Here is a 20,521-nt window from a genome sequence, read left to right as displayed (position 1 = left end):
GGACCCTGGGATCATGACCCAAGCCAAACACAGACGCTTAACCGACTGAGCCACCCAGGCGTCCCCCCCACCTTTTTTTTAAAGTAAGCTGTACACCCAACATGGGGCTTGAACTCCCTACCCTGAGATCAAGAGTTGAATGTTCTACCAGTTAAGCCAGCCAGGCACCCCACTAGTTTGTATTTTAATGGCATTTTGTTTTTTATGCATCAGTATAGATCAGATTAGACCATCCTGGGTAAGAATGGCTAACTCCTTATAGTAAGGTTGTTGTAGGATTATTTACTCAGAGTTCCTCTTTAATGTTGTTGTTAAATGTTGACTACTGAATTCAAAACACTTTCTTTTTCAGACTCTATATAAGATTTGGATATGTCCTTCATATTTGACTGGATTTACAGTGGTTTCAGCAGTGTGCTACAGTTTTTAGGTATGTTGGTTCTTTGTTCTCTATTGTTATCCCATTTAATCCTACTTAAATAAAAGTGCTTATTTGTCTAGAGCCTCTTTATATATAACCCAGTAGTTGCGAATGTGGGCTTTGAAATCATACAAACATGTTCAGTTACTCATTGTATCTCTTATAAATTATGTAGTCTTGGGCAAATTACTTTCTCCACCTTAACCTTAGTTTCCTTATCTGTAAACTAAAAATAATTCCTACCCCTTAAGATTGTTGATAGGAATATTATTTACAGGAATAGCTACCTTTGATTAGCCAGTTTACCTAAGTGCTTTAGATACTTTATCTCATTTAATCCTCACAGGAATTTTCTGCATTATTTTTGTTACTATAAAATACACGTTCCATAAAGTGCCTTGTATATCATAACTGGCAGCGTATAGTCTGCTAAATGAGACTTGTTTACGCAGCAAATCTGACTAGTGATTTTCCTCTCTTCTATAGATTTTAAAGAGGAAAAATTTTAGCATCTCATTCTCTTATTGACACTCTTAACTTCTCACATTTTTCAGTGAAACAAGCTTTTGATTAACTTTTTTATGTTACAACGTACACAATTTATTATAGTAATTAATGAAGATATTTCTGGTCTCCTATTTTCAAATCATGCCCTAAGTTTAGTCTCCTTGTAATCATCATCTTGAACTGGAACAAAGAGAAGCATTTCATGTAATTACAGAGTTGTCAACATAATTCCTAACTGGCCACAACTGTACTTACGAATTACTATCTCCTATATAAATGGCTCTTTTTCCACAAACATAATTTTAACAAAGGAAATAAATTTTGTTTGGAAAATACACATTTTGTTTGACTACTATATATTAAAAGGATAAAAATGTAAGATCAAATTTTGTCAATCTATTTTTATTTCTTATTTGAACCTCAGTGTTTGCACATTTTTAAAAATTAAGGTTTTCTTTTTCCTTTTTAAAATAAAATTCTTCACATTTTATACTGTCACTCTACTACAGGTCAAATATCAGATCTCTCTATAGTACCTCAAGAATTCTTAAATATTTTTATCAGACTGAAATATTTTATTACAATTTTTAACAACTGGGTCAGAAATAAACATTTTAAACTTCATTATACTGGGATAACCCGGGTTGTAACAGGTTGGTATCTGTATCTCAGTTTATAGAAAAATTAACCTATGGTGAACTGTGTTGAAAAAGCAAAATAAGGGGCGCCTGGGTGGCTCAGTCGTTAAGCGTCTGCCTTCGGCTCAGGTCATGATCTCAGGGTCCTGGGATCGAGCCCCGCATCGGGCTCCCTGCTCGGCAGGAAGCCTGCTTCTCCCTCTGACCTTCTCCCTGCTTGTGTTCCCTCTCTCGCTGTCTCTCTCTCTCTGTCAAATAAATAAATAAAATCTTTAAAAAAAAAAAGAAAAAGCAAAATAAATTGCCTCATAAGCAGGAGCAAGAGGTTAATAGGGCTAACAGTAGGAGGCAGTGTAGAGAAATGAAATGAACCAAAGCTTAGGCATCAGGCATGGTTTCAAATCTCATATCTGACTTCAGCAGTTGAGCAAGTTAACTCTGAGCCTTTGTTCCCCTCTGTAAAAAAGAGGATAATAATGTTTACTTCAAAGAGTTATTTTTTGTTTTTTTAATTTTACTTATTTGAGAGTGAGAGAGAGAGAGCACAAAAGAGGGGGTAGGGGCACAGGGAGAAGCAGACTCCCCGCTGAGCAGGGAGCCTGATGTAGGACTCGATCCTGGGACTGCGGGATCATGACCTGAGCCGAAGGCAGTCGCTTAACCAACTGAGCCACCCAGGCACCCTCCAAGAGTTATTTTGAAGATTAAATAATGTGTAACAGTTTGCTTAATAGTGCCTATCACAAAATAAGGATTTAGTCCAACCCACTTTAAAGATTAAAGTTTAAATGTTCTAGGTGTTCCCTTTTGGAATTTTGTCCAGTGCACTTTTACTACTTAAAAGTATGGTAAGATTGATTGTGATTGCACTGGTTAGAAACAATCGATGTAGGGGCGCCTGGGTGGCTCAGTCGTTAAGCGTCTGCCTTCAGCTCAGGTCACGATCCCAGGGTCCTGGGATCGAGCCCCACATCGAGCCCCACATCGGGCTCCCTGCTCGGCTGGAAGCCTGCTTCTCCCTCTCCCACCACCCCTGCTTGTGCTCTCTCTCTCGCTGTGTCTCTCTCTGTCAAATAAATAAATAAAATCTTAAAAAAAAAGAAAAAGAAACAATCAATGTAGAAACGTTTTAAGAAATAGGAATGTGGGGCGCCTGGGTGGCTCAGTCGTTAGGCATCTGCCTTCGGCTTGGGTCATGATCCCAGGGTCCTGGGATCAAGCCCCGCATCAGGCTCCCTGCTCGGCGGGGAGCCTGCTTCTCCCTCTCCCACTCCCCCTGCTTGTGTTCCCTCTCTCGCTGTGTCTCTCTCTCTGCCAAATAAATAAAATCTTAAAAAAAAAAAAAAAGAAATAGAAATGTAGGGGTGCCTGGATAGCTCAGTCTATTAAGCGTCTGCCTTTGGCTCAGGTCATGATCTTAGGGTCCTGGGATAGAGCCCCACATCGGGCTCCCTGCTTAGTTTGGAGTCTGCTTCTCCCTCTCCCTCTGCTTTTGCTTTCTCTTTAATAAATAAAATCTTAAAAAAAAACCAAACAAATTATAAAAAATTATTAGTCATAATTCATGATTAAGTGAGAAATTTAGTACCCAGCTCAAGTAAATATGGAAGACAGTCTTCTCCTTAGGATCAGAATTGTTGGTCACTGGGTTATCAAAAGTTCAGGTCTTCAAACAATTTACTTCTTAAGCTTCAATGTGGATAAAGAATTGGGTTTTATTTTGGCATGAACTTATTAAATGGGTAGCCTGAATTACAATGTCTAATGTCTTTAAAAGTTCATTTATTGATTGAGTAAATATTTTTGGAATGACTACTATGTCCCCGGTCCTCATGTAATTCCATGGGTGTCAATTAAACACATGAAACATAAAGTTCAATATTACTACATACCTATTAGAATGTTCAAAAGCTGGACATTGACAACACCAGATGCTGACAAGGATGTGGAGCAGCAAGAACTTTCATTCACTCCTGGGAATGCAAAATTTGGAAGATTGGGTGATTTCTTACAAAACTAGACATACTCTTACCATACAATCCAGCAGTTGTGCTCCTTGGTATTTACCCAGAGGAGCTGAAAACAGTGTGAACCTGCACACTGATGTTTTATAGCAGCTTCATTTATAATTGCCAAAACTTGGAAGCAACCAAGATATCCTTCAGTAGGTGAATGGAGAAATAAACTGGTTCATCTAGACAATGGAGTATTCAGCACTAAAAAGAAATGAGCTATCAAGCCATGAAAAGACATGGAGGAAGCTGAAATGCATATTACTAAGTGGAAGAAGCCAATCTCAGAAGGCTACATACTGTCTAATTACAACTATATGACATTCTGGCAAGGCAAAAAGGCAGAAATAATAGGGACAATAAAAAGATGAGTGGTTGCCAGGCAGTGGGGGTAAGGTGGGATGAACAGGCAGAACTTACAGGATTTTTAGGGCAGTGAAAACACTTTGTATGATATTATAATGATGGATATATGTTCTTACATGTGTGTCAAAATACAGAATATACAACACTAAGAGTGAGCCCTAAGGTAACTCTGGGTGATTATGATGTATCAGTGTAGATTCATCGTTGGGTGAGTGATGTTGATAATGGGGGAGGCTATATATGTGTGGGGACAGGGAGTTTTGTCAGTTTATTTTATTTTATTTTTTTAAAGATTTATTTATTTATTTGAGAGAGAGAATGAGAGAGAGAGAGCAGGAGAGGGGGAAGGGTCAGAGGGAGAAGCAGACTCCCTGCAGAGCAGGGAGCCCGATGCGGGACTCGATCCTGGGACTCCAGGATCATGACCTGAGCCGAAGGCAGTCGCTTAACCAACTGAGCCACCCAGGCGCCCTGTCAGTTTATTTTAAAACTGTCAGTTTTGTTGTAAACCTAAAACTGCTCTGAAAAAAAGCCTTTAAAAAAAATAAAGCTCAATTTTTAATTTTGCAGTAAATGCCAATCTTTTATAAATTGGTCAGTGCTCTTTTTTCTTTCACTTCCTCTATCAGTATTAGCTGATACATGTAAATTATGTGCTTGGTTTTTTTTGTTTTGCTTTAGTTTTATGTAAACCTGTGAATAGTTTAACCGTATTCTCAGGGAAATCTGACAGTGACCCAAACTTTTTATTGAAAAAACTCACTATGATTATTATTGTCAGAAGTGCTTACCTTATTTTCATCCATGAAAAATCTCTTTAATTTTCCTTTTTTTAAGATTTTTATTTATTCATTTGACAGAGACACAGCAAGAGAGGGAGCACAAGCAGGGGGAGGGGGAGAGGGAGAAGCAGGCCTCCCGCCGAGCAGGGAGCCCGATGCGGGGCTCGATCCCAGGACCCTGGGATCATGACCTGAGCCGAAGGCAGACACTTAACGACTGAGCCACCCAGGCGCCCCTTTAATTTTCCTTTTGGTCCAGCTTCACAAATAGATGATGTCAAGTGTGTTATGATTGTTTCTCTACTAGATGACATTGATATTTATTCCTAAATTGTCAAAGGGATCAGCGTTGTAGTATTGAGACAAGTTTAGGTAACACATTTCAATGACTGGGACAGAGTTTAGTTTTAAAATGATTTGAGGGGCGCCTGGGTGGCTCAGTCCGTTGAGCATCTGCCTTCAGCTCAGGTCATGATCCTGGTCAGATCCCTCTGCCTGCTGTTTCCCCACTTGTGCTCTCTCTTGCTCTCTCTCTCTCTGTCAAATGAATGAATAAAATCTTAAAAAAAAAAATGACTTGAATTTATAAATTAAAACTAAAAATAGACTAGAAATTCAAGCTTATTCAAGCCAGTTTATAAAATCTTACAAGTTCAAAAGGTTAATAGGTGTTTCTTTATAAAAAAAAATCTAATTAGGAAAAGTATACAAATAACTAAACTGTAAATGTTATATTACAGTTTTATTTAAAGTTTTTTGTTTGGATAATCTATGTCAGATAGAATTTTGACTAATCATAGCTCTTACTCTGCAGGATTATATAAGAAAACCGGTAAATTGGTATTTCTTGGATTGGATAATGCAGGAAAAACAACATTGCTACACATGCTAAAAGATGACAGGCTTGGACAACATGTCCCAACGTTACATCCCAGTAAGTATATTCCCATATACGACATGTTACTTTATCAAGTGATACCAATTCATAGGTACTAACCAAAAATTTTGTCTTTTGGTGGTGTTTTTTTTTTTTTTTTAAGATTTTTATTTATTTATTTGACACAGAGAGACACAGTGAGAGAGGGAACACAAGCAGAGGGAGTGGGAGAGGGAGAAGCAGGCCTCCCGTGGAGCAGGGAGCCTGATGCGGGGCTCAATCCCAGGACCCTGGGATCATGACCCGAGCCGAAGTTAGTCGCTTAACCGACTGAGCCACCCAGGCGCCCCTTTTGGTGTTTTTTTGGTGGATAAATTATGATCAGGTGATATGACCTATTCTTAAAATAGTATAATAAATCATAGCTAACCCACTCCACTCCCAAGAAGTATATTTAAATCTTAAAATAATACACATATCTTCTTTTCAGTTAGTACACCCTTCTCCAGCTAGAGGAATTAAAGTTACTGTCTCAGGGATTATAACATGATTGAGGTCTATCCAACCAGATATTGCTTAGGCTATAAATAGTCACCATTACCTTGTTGAAATAAATTTCTTTCAAGTTTTAAAACTGTACTTTTAATCATTATTCAGTGGACAGCTTATAGTCTTATATTTTGCTAGTGACTCTCCATTTATTAACCAGTTATTTTTCTACTCTGAGAAACCTCAACAGTATCTAATATAAAGACCATAGAATTATTCCAAGAAACAGGGCACATATGGATACATTTACAGAAAGTTTTAGAACAATTTGAAAGATAATTTACTGTGGTTTCTTTAAGAAAGACTGCCTAAAAGACATTAACAATGACTCTGTAAATCACTAATACATACCTTCCAGTATATAAGGTTATGTCATGATACTATTTGAGAAAGTGAAGTTAATGTTAAAGTGACAAAATTATTAGAACAGAAGCCTAACTTATAAATACCTGTGACCTTACTGTCACTTGAAAAGACTATGAATCAAAAAGACATAAAGCTTTGTTTTTTTATTTTTATTTTTTTAGACATAGAGTTTAAAAACAAGCTAATCCATAGATTAATTATGAAATAATGAGTGTGGACTTAATAATGAGTATAAAGTGGAGCACTGGACCAAAAAGTAGATAATAATATGATAGTTATTTAATTCAGTAAATATTCAGAGAACAAGGAAGGAGAACAACAAAAACAAAGTACTGTTTTATCAATAAAACTCTTAGTGAAGTTGGAAAAGGAAGATTTTGTAAAATTGATAAATCTTTGTTTTATATTAGGACAAGAGTGGGGCTTGGCAGATAAGATTCTGATACAAGAACAATACCATTAAAAAATGATCATTGTGAAATTGAGTATTTAAATTGTATGCAAAAACAGTTGAAAGAGACTACAGAGTGGTGTGGTATTATATTAGGTGTAAGTCAATTTAAAAAAAATTTTTTTAAGATTTTATTTTTAGTAATCTCTACATCCAACATGGGGCTCCATTGTATAACCCTGAGATCAAGAGTTGCATGCTCTACCACCTGAGCCATCCAGGCACCCACATTTTCATATATTTTTTTAAGATTTTACTTACTTATTTGAGAGAGAGAGAATGAGAGGGGGAGGGTCAGAGGGAGAAGAAGACTCCCTGCTGAGCAGGAAGCCCGATGCAGGACTCAATCCTGGGGCCCCAGGATCATGACCTAAGCCGAAGGCAGTCACCCAACCAACTGAGCCACCCAGGTGCCCCATCCATTTTCATATTTTTGATGTTGCTCTCTTTTATTTATTCATCAAATATTTACTGAGCACCTACTTTATGTCACACATTGTTGTAAGTACGAGGAGTAAAAGGCACAAAACAGTTGCCATCTCAACTCTCCTGCAGCTCGTGTTCATTTTATCTTACATTTTTCATTATTAAGAGCATATGTGGGGCACCCAGGTGGCTCAGTTAGTTAAGTGACTGTTTCAGCTCAGGTCATGATCCTGGAGTCCCAGGATCGAGTCCTGCATCGGGCTCCCTGCTCAGCGGGGAGTCTGCTTCTCCCTCTGACCCTCCTCCCTCTCTCTCTCATTCTCTCTCTCCCAAATAAAAAAAATAATTAAAAAAAAGAGCATATGTGGAAAAGGTAATCTATATCTACCCTATGATCTGACAATTCCATTGCTAAGTATTTATCAAGGAGAAATGAAAACATATGTTCACCAAAATCCTTGTACAAGAATGTTTATACCAACTTTCTTTGTAATAGCCCCAAACTGGAAACAGCTCAGATACCCATCCAAAAAAAAAAAGAAAGAAAGAAAGAAAAGATAAACAATGAAATTCTTTTCAATAAGAAAGAGGAATAACTGTTACATACACAATATGTATTACCATGCTTGGAAGAAACTGGTCACAAAAAGTTTCATACTGTATGGTATCATTTATATGAAATTCTAGAACAGGCACAACAAACCTGTAGTGATAGAATTCAGATTACTTCTGGGAGTGTACAGTGACTGGGAAGGGGCATACTCCCTGGGATATTGACAGTTTTCTGTGTCTTAATCAAACTGGGACTTTTTATAAATTAGGGAGTGTACTAGGGATTGTAACCATAAAGGTAGTTTCCCAACCACATCCAAGCATTTTATTTTCCTTATGGAAAGGAACACACTTTGAACACAAATTGTATTGGTTCATTCAGTTGGGAGTCTATATAAAAGAATTTTTTAACAAGAAACTATTCTGGGGCCTCAGCAATTGTAATGAATAGTTAAAATTACACTGAACCTTTCATTATAATTGTAGGGGACTTCTGCTTTTGCTGTGGGGCAGTAAGAGCATCTGGAATTATCCTCCCACTGTAAGCTGCTAGAAAACTGGACAACCATATATACTACAACTGTTTTCAGAACTGGACAATATTTAGCACAGGACTGTGATTCCTGAGAGAAGGAAAACAAACCTTTCTTTATTCAGGCTTTATCACAGAGATAATCTTCAGACCATGGTGCAGGAAGAAGAAACCCAAACATGACCCAGTAGTCTTGCTGAGTTGAGGAGAGAGAGACTAGAATATGGGGAAACTGGGGTGACAAGAATTTGCTTGGCATAGTACCAGAGAAGGAGCTCTGCAGACAGAGAACTGCAGAAATGTTCATGGCTAAATACCAATCTGTGTGCATAGGGTGAAACTCCCCATGGCCAAACAAAGAACAATTTCTGGAGAAAGAATAATTGTAGCAGAGCTGTTAACCAAATAATTCTCAGAGCTCACATGGGCCCAGGAATCATTCATGTTCCCACCAGCCAGAAGGGAGAGACGTGGCATTCAGGAGAGACTCCAGAAGGATCATACCTTATTAATGGGGCTGAAGTACCTGTAAAGACTACGATAACCCAACAAAATTAAAAACTGATCTGCAAGCAGTTTAACTGCCTGCCAGAACAAAGTCCACCTTACTTGAAAAGAATACAATGAAATCTAGCATCCGGTGAAAAATGACTAGACATGCAAAGAAGCAGGAAAGTGTGACCCACAACCAGGAGAAAAATCAATCAGTAGTGACAGGCCCAGAAGTGACTAAGATGATGGAATTAGCAGATGAGGATCCCAAAGGAGCTGTGATGAATGTGCTCAAGGCCTGAAGGAAAACATGAAAAGAATGAGGAAAGAAATGGAAGATACAAGACAGAACCAAGTGGAACTCCTAGAAATGAAAAATACAACAACTGAAATTTTCACTACATAGGATTAACAACAAAATAGCAAAGACCAGTGAACTTAAGTCAACATAATAGAAACTATATAAAATGAAGCACAGAGAGAAAAATGAAAAGAAAATGAACAGATACTCAGTGACCTGTGGGATAATACGAAGCAGTCTAGCCAACCTATACTTGAAGTCCTAGAAGAAGGAGGGAGGGAGCAGAAAAAAATTTGAAGACATCATGGCAAAAATTTTTATTGCAACTGTGTTTATCATTAAAGACTATCACTTGCTAATATGAGAGCCATGAGAGAAAATTATTTCCCCAGTGTCATCTAAGATGAATTACAGGAAAAATTATAAGGTTGGAGCAGTTACTTGATTTCACAACACATAATTACCTGAATAGTTAATATTTTCAGCAGGAGAAAGAAAGAAGGAAAAAAAATGTTGGATTTGTGGAAGGTAGTGAATAGTAGAATATTACCATTACTTGTGTTATGTTGTCAATATAAATTGAAGTATATCTAATTATAACAGATTCTTTTATTAGTTCCTAAATGTCTGATTTGAACTTATTTGCAGTTAATCAAACATTAAGTAGCAATATATACCATGAATGGATATCTGATTTTCTTGTTGTAAAAATTTTTTTTTTTTTTAAGATTTTATTTATTTGCGAGAGAGAGAATGAGAGACAGAGAGCATGAGAGGGAGGAGGGTCAGAGGGAGAAGCAGACTCCCTGCTGAGCAGGGAGCCTGATGCGGGACTCGATCCTGGGACTCTGGGATCATGACCTGAGCCGAAGGCAGTTGCTTAACCAACTGAGCCACCCAGGCGCCCATTGTAAAAATATTTTATATTATTATTTAGCTTCAGAAGAACTAACCATTGCTGGCATGACCTTTACAACTTTTGATTTGGGTGGACATGTTCAAGGTAAGATTCTATTACTCTTACAGTTGCTTTATTTTATTTTAATAAAAATGTGGCCATTATTTTCCAGTGCATGAAATCTCATTCTGTTCAAGGAAGGCCAGAGTAGACTTAAAATTTAAGAATTATTACCACCAGATAAGCTTTAAACCAAAGTGATTTTCATGATACTCCTGGTCAATTTAAGTCTGAATTGCTTTAGGTGTAAAGCATGAACCTAAATTTAACCTCTGTCCTCTGCTCCAATTCACATCTCACTGATTGTCATAATCATGTTATGATGTTACTGCTCTGTATTAAAAATCTTCAATGGCTGACCTACAAAATGGAAGCCAAACTCATTGACCTGGCATTTGGGATCTCTGTAATCTGATCCCAGCTTATTTTTTGAGTCTTTATTTTCCTCTATTCCCTTTCCTATTCTCTGTACTCCAACTAAACAAAACCCTCTTGATGTTCTCCCCCTCTGTGCTTTTGCTCATGCCATCCCCATCTGCACACAAGTAACCCACCTTCAGGGACCAGTCAGTGTAAGTATGGCTACCTCCCCTGAGAAGCCACTCTCACCTGGGAGTCCTCTTAATTATACTTCCATAGTGCTTAGTGCATTTGTGTAAATGTCTCCAAGTTTGGAAAAGACTGTTATCTCCTCTACTAAACTTTCCGGAACTAAAGTCTATTTCTTATGTCCCCCAAAAGACATGGCAGTGCCCAGCACATGGTAATTCATAAATAGTGAATATTACAAAGTTGGTGGGCATTCTGAAAGCTCCTAAGACAAATAATTGAAAAGATTTTGATTGGTTGTGGCTAGTGAATGCACATTTGAGACATAATAATTATTTGAAATATATATGAAGTATTTTCCAGAATATAATGGTTAGAGAGAACTGGAACCTAATGGAGTTTGTCTGAGACTTAATTTCTGTGTTGTTTTTAAGATATATCATAAAACTGAAGTCAGAAAAAAGTTGCTTACCCCTAAGGCACCCCTAAAACTTTTCTAAAAATAATGTCATGGAAAAAAATTACCCTAAAGGTTTCATCGACTTTAACTTCTGTTATAACAGTTTGCTTTTATTATTTTAACGTAACAAGTCTGTACCCACAAATTTCCTTCTTTCACTGACTCCGAATTTATCAGTGGCAAAAAAACTGATAAAATGTCAAAAAATGAATACTGCATATAAATAAATAAAATTAAAAAATAGTGGCAGTCATCCAGTGAACTTAATGTGCATCATTGTCCATTGGTAGCAAATAATAATTCCACTTCTAACTTGGGAGAATTGGGGCAGAGTAAAATATTTGACTTGCTCACATCAAGGAAAACCTTCCTCGGTCCTCTGGAAAGATTTGGCAACCCTGGGTTAAAGATTAACTTGAGTATATAGTGAAGTGGTAGCAGCTAAGGGATAATTATACTTGATATCTTGTTGGACTCTTCCATCAAACCATCTGCTAGGTTTGACCAGCAAATAAAATCTAACTCCTGATTGTTTTTGTTAGCTCGAAGAGTGTGGAAAAACTACCTTCCTGCTATCAATGGCATTGTATTTCTGGTGGATTGTGCAGACCATGAAAGGCTGTTAGAATCAAAAGAAGAACTTGATGTAAGTTAACTAAAACTAAACATAGCTGAATCACTGTGGTAAGCTTGAGGAAATAGGTTGGAGATCTAGGTATCAGAGTGCAGCTTTTCTGCAGTCTCTGATATAACTCCTGGCAATTTATGGAGCTCAGTGGTTACTCCACTTAGAATGCAGAGACAGTAGCTTGGGAGTAATTGTAGCTATTGAGGACATACTAACACAGACTTTCTTCCTGAAGACCTAAGCTCACTCTGTGCAGCATGCCTTTCTAGTATATTTCATGTCTGTGGCATACCTGGAGTGGCTTGGTCTTGAGTCCCTGGTCATCCTAGATGCCATTTTCTTCAGGAGCTGGCTGGAACCTGGAAATGGTATAACATATTATCTTAGTCACCACTTCCAGGAGTGAGTAGGGGCATTTGTAGCCACTTCTCCTCCCCCTCTTCCAGGTCAGATGCTTCGTAAAGTGGCTCAGGATCAGCTGGGAAGGCCAGGGCTAGATCTGGGACCACAGAGAAAGCAATGATTTGACCTTGACTGTGCCTCTGCCCAGAGCAGGCAAGTAACTGTTCATGTGGCAAAGTCCAGGTAGGTTCTGTGGTCATGGAACAAGGTCAGGGAATTCCTAACTACCTACTTTGTGCCAGGCACAGGTATATTAACTCATTTAATTCTCAAATCAACTCCATAAGGTAGGTGCTACTATTCCAAATTCTCTTTGAACTTCATTGAGGCTTATTTGTCCAAGATCTCATAATTCATAAACAGTAGAACTAGAATCGAAACCAGGTCTGCTCACCTTGAAGGTATTTGTTTTAGAGTCCCTTAGAGATTCACAGAGTGAGCAGAGTTGAGCATTTACAGAAGGAGTTACAGGGAAACAGAAGAATTGAGCTTACAGTTTCTTTGAGCTCACTCTTTTTTTTTAAGTTGTTTTTTTTTTTTAACTCCTCTCTCCACCCAGCTTGGAGCTCAAACTTAACCCCCAGATCAAGGATTGCATGTTCTACTAACTGAGCCAGCCAGGCGCCCCAGAGCTTGCTTTAAAATGTACGAAAAGTTTGTCAAAGAAATTTGGCAATACTGACGTGCTATGATAGAGAATGAGTCCTTGATACTCATTGGTATCTTATCATAAGGAGCTCTTCAGATAGTTTCATATCAACATCTTGTCTTTCATTTTGTTTTGTTTCAGTCACTAATGACAGATGAAACCATTGCTAATGTGCCTATACTAATTCTTGGGAACAAGATTGACAGACCTGAAGCCATCAGTGAAGAGAGGTTGCGAGAGATGTTTGGTTTATATGGTCAGACAACAGGAAAGGTAAATAAAACAATTTTTTTTTTTACTAGTGTGAATATTTCATTTGACAGTGTAAGGGTCTTTTAATTTAATACCTTATTTGTTTTTATCTTCTGAAATAGTTTATTCCAATACTAGCACTAACAGTAATCATGGTGTGATTAGTCCAATTGGTGGTCTGCCTTTTTTTAAATTGAGGTATAACTGACACGTAACATTAGTTTCAAGTCTACAACCAAATGTCTTTTTAAATTACTATTGTCCAACTACTATGCCCATTATTTTTTTTTTTTTTCTTAAAAACTGTCATTTGTACATTTGGGTCTTTTTAAATTAGTCTTCATGTGTTTTCTTTCTACCACTGAATGAAACCCTTTCTTAGGGATAACAAAAATGTTAAAGCTCATGCTTGTGGGAAACTGAATGAAAGCTTTCAAAGTTTATTCTTCTTAGTTTTTCAGAATTAGCCACCAAATAATATACTTAAAGGTTTAAGCATTCCAGTAATGTATTTAGGCCCTAAGTTCATCAGAGATAAAAATAAAATGTAAATTTGAACAGTGTTTGGGGATTTTCTGAACATAATACTTTTTTTAAGATTTTATATGAGATAAAGAGAGTGAGCATGAGGGATAGGGGGAGCCAGAGGGAGAAGCAGACTCCCCACTGAGGGGGGAGCCCGAAGCGGGGCTGGACCCCAAGACCCTGAGATCATGACCTGAGCCTAAGGCAGATGCTTAACCGACTGAGCCACCCAGGCATCCCTGAACATAATACTTTATAATAAGCTTCAAAATGCATTATTTTTGCAATCATTTTTACTAGTATTTGTTTGAGGGAGAGACCTTGGTATTGAAAAATATCAGAGTTTACAAACAAAATTTCCTTGGTTTGTGTGTGTGTATATACACACACACACATATTTTCAGAGTAGAGAAATACTGCATTCTTTGGAAGGAGACTCTGATGTTAGGGTAGACTTTAGTCTGTTTTCTGTGTCTTCTTTTCTATAAGTCAACTCCCCATTTTTAGGAAATGCCTTGTTGAGTCATAAACCTACTCAAAAAGGTTTGTCTTTAATATTAGTGAAGCTGGCTTGGGTAACTTAAATTTTTCTAAGTCAAAGATTATTTTCATTCTTTTGTGCCTCAGAAACTCCCCTCTTTCCCACTGAGAGAAGGAGGTTTCCTGTGTGCCTAAGGGACTTGTCCGCCCAACACCCAAGGCTTAGCACAGTCACCCTTTGTTCTGAGACGTAGAAGCTGCAATTCAGCTGTAAAGTGGAGCTTTTATTTCATAAAGGGGTCATCCATCATAATATAATGTCTGTCTTCCCTTCTAGGGCAGTGTATCTCTGAAAGAACTGAATGCCCGACCCTTAGAGGTTTTCATGTGCAGCGTGCTCAAAAGGCAAGGCTACGGAGAAGGTTTCCGTTGGATGGCACAGTACATTGATTAACAACCGCCTGCATCGGTTCCAGGTCTCACCATTCAGGCCTGCCCAGAGATTTGATCCGCTCAACATGCATAACTTGAATTCAATAGACTTTTGTTGGTTAGAAAACATGTTTTTTAGATTATTAATATTTTATCAACTTAATCTGAGTGCAAATTGAAAACTGATTCAAGTAAGTTTGAGTATCACAATGTTAGCTTTCTAATTCCATAAAAATAGTTTATACCGTTTATAATCTGACATTATCCCCAGCGCCATTTGTAAAGAACAACTTCCCAGCAGTACATTTGAGGCACTTTTGAACAACGTGAAGCTACAAATATAAACCATGTTTAAAAGCTCATCATGTTAAATTTTTACGTACTATTTTGGGACTAGTTTTTAAATTTTAGATTATACGTCCACCTGTCTTAAGTGTACAGTTAATAATTAGCTTATTGATGATTGCATGATGCCTTACAGTTTTCAATAATATTTTTTCTTATGCAAACGTCATGCAATAAAACACACCCTGATGTTTGGCATTTGTGTTGGACAGATGTTTCATTTAATGTGTCTTATCTAGCTAGTATGCTCTGAAATTTTGAGTATTTAATAAAATACGTATGAGGGGGTTGTGGGGAAAGGAGACCACTTCAGAATTTTTAGGATAATGTATAAGTCTCTAGAGACTTTTGCATTTACCAGGAGACAAGCTGTGTTTAGTTCCACCTTGTACCACATTTATCTCTGAATCACATGTGTTTGTAACAGTAATGCTACCATTATTAGTGCTGATGGGGGCCACCTCCTAGTTTCCGTGGAATCGGTCTTTTGAAGAAAAGCACATCTGGTACAACACAAGGTTAATCTGGGGTTTGATAGGCCCTATAGCTCCATTCCAGTTGTCTGATTCTGAAGTGTTCCAAACTTACTGGTGCCCAGTTCGGTTATTTGTGCCTTTTCACCAGAAGTAGTGACAGGCACCAGTCTCCCCACATTTAGAGGTACTCCCCACTCCCTTTTACATAATGGTACTCCCAGGGCAAGCGACAAGTAGCACCTTGTGCGTAGTTTCATTGTGGAGGCCTGTATATGTGTGAGAAAGGAAGCCTCTTCTGCCTTCTGAGCTGCATGGGGATTCTGGTCCTGTTCTATAGCTTTTTTGCATTGTTTGGCATATTTTATTTCTCAGTAGAAATAAGCGAATGCTTGTGTTTGGTTTTCCTTTTTCTTAATTGCTCTCAGCTCTTACTTTTAAGCACAAAGGCTTTTGTTTTTAGAAGTAATGCCTTCCATGTGATAGTGTCTGCAGGCCTCACTGATAGACTAACATTTTAGGTAGGTTTTAAAGCACTTTAATTTTCCAAGAAATTGAGTTTGTTTGTTTTTTTCCATGAGGTTCTGAGATTCCCATAATTACTAAAATAAGCTGAAAGGAAGTGCCAAATATATATTTTTAAAGACTCAAACTTAAGAGAGTTCTCTCTTGGTTATAAACCAGGATTTTATAGTATATTTCACCAATTCCATTGAGAATAGATTTTCCAATTCCCTCAAGAATAATTTTAATATCAGAATTAGTGTTTTCTTTAGCTTTTTTCCAAATCAGTTACTCTAGTTCTGTCATTAATAATGGAACATCTGAGACAGATAAGGATTAAGGGATATGACTAAAAGGAAATACCAGTTAGCTAAACCAACAAGGTCATTTCAACATGACCTCTGGTTTTAGTAATAGGGCTTTTCTGTTTCACTTTAACCTTCCTTTCAAATAAAAGAGCTTCTTCCCTGCTTAGAATCATCAGTAGCATCATGGGAAAAGGAGGAAATGACATACCAACCTGTTGGCTTATCCTGCCACGGGTAATTCAAGTACTCACTATTTTAGGGACACCTGACTGGCTCATTTTGTGGAGCATGTGACTCTTGATCTTGGGGTTGTGAGTTCAAGCCCCACACTGGGTGTAGAGATTACTTAAATAAATAAAACTAAAACAAGTACTTCTAATATCCTTACTAAACAGAACTGCGCCTTATTAAAAGTACTGCCTCTCGTTGATATCTGTCTTGAATACCTACAGGGACATGCATTTTCTTTCAAGTATTTCCTTATATTGTGATATTGAGAAATTATTTGTATCATAAATTGGTGTAAAGGAAAAACCTTACTAGTTTCTCTAAAGGGGAGAAATGCTTTCTGGTACAAAATAAATCATTCCAGAATTCTCATTTTAGTTCGGACACTGGATCAAAGAAACAAAGTCAGTTGTGGACCACAACTAAACTGGCTATTTTCCCAATGATGTAGGATTCTTATGGCCTGAACATTCAGAAATGAAGCTGTGCATAGCAGCAACTGGCTTTCCCCCCAGCTCCGGGGAGATGGACCCTAGTCATTGGGTTTCCCATCTCACTCTTCCAGCTCCTCCGAACACATCCACTGAGTCACTGCTCCCCTTCAAAAGAAACATACTAAGAGAATAGCAAGAAACAGTAGAAGCACATGGGGAAAACATGCTCTCTCTGTGCTTGTGTAAGTGCATGCACCTGTGCAGTATTTTGGGGGTAAATGGTAGCACTGGGGACATAGATTAATTATATACCTTTTACTGGGGCGCCTGGGTGGCTCAGTTGGTTGAGCGACTGCCTTCGGCTCAGGTCATGATCCCAGGGTCCTGGAATCGAGCCCCGCATCGGGCTCCCTGCTCGGTGGAGAGTCTGCTTCTCCCTCTCCCTCTGCCTGCCTCTCTGCCTACTTGTGCTATCTGTCAAATAAATAAATAAAATCTTTAAAAAAAAAATTATGTACCTTTTACCATAAGTTGTGAAAATGTATACAAGTTAAAATTGGATTCCATATAAATCAGGCACTGCTCAAAAGATACCTTAAAATCTTCAGTCTAAAGCTCTAAAAGAAACCCTTAACCCCACACCTCTTTCAAGGACTGCTGTTAATTATATTTTCAGGTAACTTTTTAAATTGATTCCAGTTTGTCTTTTATCAGTGAATTTTTAGAATGGAGATCATAGCATTTTTTAAAATTGGGGCAAGACATTTCCTAAAATATATGAAAATAATTCTTCACTATTGGCTTGGTTGACCCAGTATCTCTGAATGCCAAAGATGTATGAATCCAGATATTGCCTGCATAGCTGTAATGTTTAGTTTTGTGTGCCTGTGTTTATATATACATCTACTGTGGTTTACAGTGTTGTTTCTTTTCCTTAGTTTTGAACTGGCTCACACTTCTTCCTAGTGCTTTCCAGCACATAAACTACTTGTAAAATCATTAAAATAGGGTAATAGCTGTGATAATACTGCTTCTTGCCTTCTGCAAAATGATTTGATCAGCCACATTCAAAATATAGCATTTTCACAAATTCCATCATTAAAAGCAGTGTAATTCCAGTTGACATGATTTGAGAGTTACAGGAGAAAGGTCTACATGTTCTGAAACTGTACGGGTTGTGACTCAGTGTGGCATTTCAGTCTTGATAGTCATGTGATTCAAGTTTGCAAGGATTTATTGCCCAACTTTGACCAGAGTACAATGAGAATAGCTAATATGAAGGGAATGCTCTCAAAATATCTTGTGTTCATTTTACTTAGAGTATATTGTTTGGATCATTTTAAACCTATGTAAAAGTTGGTGAAGCTTCAAAAAATCTCCAAGAAACCATGAAAAAAAAAAAGATTAGCAAATAAAAATTCCTTAATGCAAAATTAATGGTGAATTAAAGGTTTTCTGTAAACCTTTCATTTTTTTGCTGTAAATCTAAGAGTTCAGAACAGTGTATCTTCAGTTAAGGTCTAAATTCTCAAAGCTACATGGTGATGCTTCTGATGGCTTCCATCACTGTTCTTTGGAAATGCAAATTAGTGCTTTTTAATTCTCCCCCCCCCCCCAAGGTACAGTCTAACAGGTCTAGGAATATGGGACTGTGCCTCTGTGCAAAGTGATTGGGATTTTGTTAAAACTGTGTTTCTACTCCTGATCCCTGACCCATCCCCCCTCACACACTCCCACACCACAGCTGGATAAAAAGTATGAAGGGAATCTACAGAGTCTATTGAAGATGTAGCTCTGAACCAACACATTTTTGTTCTCGTAATTTAGAACATTAGGTAACTAATGCATTTAATACCACTGATCGATTGTTCAGGGATTTGACCACACTTTTAAATAGAATCAAAAGTAATTACAGTAAGCAAATTTATCCAAAGTAAACTTTGTTTCAGGAACATCCTTGTCCCAAATAGGTTTTAGGGTAGAAATGGGAAAACCTTTTGAGTGATTTCACACTGAGTTATTTTTGCAAAAGCTGCATTGCACTGGATGAATTCTTCAGCATGCATTTTAAATGGGGAAGGGAGAATTCTAATTAATTTCAGTTTTAAGTATTTTGGGGCAAGGGGGGGTGATAGTTCTATAGCTTTTGACATACAAGTGGTCTTTGGAATTGTTTTCATTATCAAGTATAAAGATTCACATCGGAATGGCAAACTTCACATGGGTTTCTCTATTCCCTGGTGCTGCTTCTAACCTGAACTCATCATCAGTTGACATACTGAGATGATAGCACTCAGGGTGAATGTAGTCACGTTACTTTGAAAGTGATCAAAGTGTTTTTCTGTGGTGAGGCCTTCAGTATTTGACTGAATGCGGGGTATGTTGAAGTGGTAAGTCAGTGTAAGTTTTTCATCACTAACCTTGTTTGCACTTTTGCACACCACTGCTTGCACTAGCATCTCAGTGTGAATTTTAACAATGGTTTTACAGTGTATACAGATTGTTAAGCATAATTTATATAAAGATGTTTCTGTTTACCTTTATGTATTTTACAAAGAACAGCTACAATAGATGGTTAAATGTTCTTGAATTGTGTTTGTATGTTATTTTGATTATGTTCTATTATCATTCACCCCCTATGAATTCGAGTGTCAGGAATAGAAAAATAAAATGCTAACATGGTCTTTGAAAAACTCTAGTGTCAAGATCCATTTTTATCATCCAACTGTAATTTTCATTTTGCTCACTGGAAATTTCTTGGACTTTGAAATTATGAAGATAATAGAACTTTCCCTTTGTACAAAGATTCTGAACAATCTTTGCTTAAGTACCAAGGCCTAATTTGCCTGAGGACAACTTAAGGGCAAACTGAAGTAGAACTGACAACAGTGTTGACTGCTGAAATGTGAAAAATAAGGCAACCAGTTGGTTTTATCTACATCAAAGTTCTCTAGCGTTCGTATGCATCAGCATCTCCTGGGAAGATTTTATTTTATGTAAACTCTGTGCCCAATGTGGGGTTCAAAATCACAACCCCCCGGGGATCAAGAGTCCCATGCTCTACTGACAGAGCCAGCCAGGTGCCCTTCCTGGGAAGATTTTTTTTAAAAAGCACAAAAGAAAAAATAATCCAACCGCAGGTTGTGATTCAGTAGACCTGGAGTGGGGGTGGAGGGCAGGAATCTCAATCATTTACAAGCTTCTCAGGTTTTTCTGATGCCAGAGTACATGGATTTTTCATTTAGCAGAAACAGTGATGTAACAATACTAAATACTAATATTGATGTAGGAAAGATGTTATTAGGGTTCGAAGCCGACGGCCAAGAAAGAATTCTTGAGATGTCTTTGGTGCAAAAGGGTGGTTTTATTAAAGCACTTGGACAGGACCCACGGGCAAGAAAGAGCCGCACCAGGTTCATGAGGAGTGGCCCATTATATACTTTCAAGTTGGGAGGAGGTTAGGGACAGCCTAAGTCTCTAAGGAATTTGGAAGCAAGGTTTCCAGGACCTTGAGGGGGCTAGCTATTGTTGGGAAAAGGTCATTTATTACCGTCTAATAAAACCTTAGTCATGAGACCCTTCAGATGTATATCAGTGGGCCATATGCTGGGGGGGGGGGGGG

At 37.8% G+C, this 20,521-nt stretch overlaps 1 protein-coding gene across 2 annotated transcripts in view; it reads left to right on the top strand.

Annotated features, from left to right (window-relative positions):
* Positions 1-16,416, top strand: part of SAR1B (secretion associated Ras related GTPase 1B) — a 29,408-nt gene extending 12,992 nt beyond the window's left edge. For both annotated transcript variants that reach the window (XM_035014155.1, XM_035014154.1), the window contains exons 2-7: positions 353-430; positions 5,541-5,660; positions 10,210-10,275; positions 11,782-11,885; positions 13,060-13,191; positions 14,513-16,416. In XM_035014155.1, the coding sequence (XP_034870046.1) occupies positions 373-430; positions 5,541-5,660; positions 10,210-10,275; positions 11,782-11,885; positions 13,060-13,191; positions 14,513-14,629 (597 nt within the window). In that variant the 5' untranslated portion in view covers positions 353-372 and the 3' untranslated portion in view covers positions 14,630-16,416. The remainder of the gene's footprint in view (positions 1-352; positions 431-5,540; positions 5,661-10,209; positions 10,276-11,781; positions 11,886-13,059; positions 13,192-14,512) is intronic.
* The last annotated feature ends 4,105 nt before the right edge of the window (positions 16,417-20,521 follow it).

This window comes from Mirounga leonina, unplaced genomic scaffold (assembly GCF_011800145.1).
Source record: "Mirounga leonina isolate KUSES-001 unplaced genomic scaffold, KU_Mleo_1.0 Mir_168, whole genome shotgun sequence".
Classification (NCBI taxonomy): Eukaryota; Metazoa; Chordata; class Mammalia; order Carnivora; family Phocidae; genus Mirounga; species Mirounga leonina.
The sequence above is the reverse complement of the archived record's forward strand: the minus strand, read 5'-3'. Positions and strand labels throughout refer to the sequence as shown.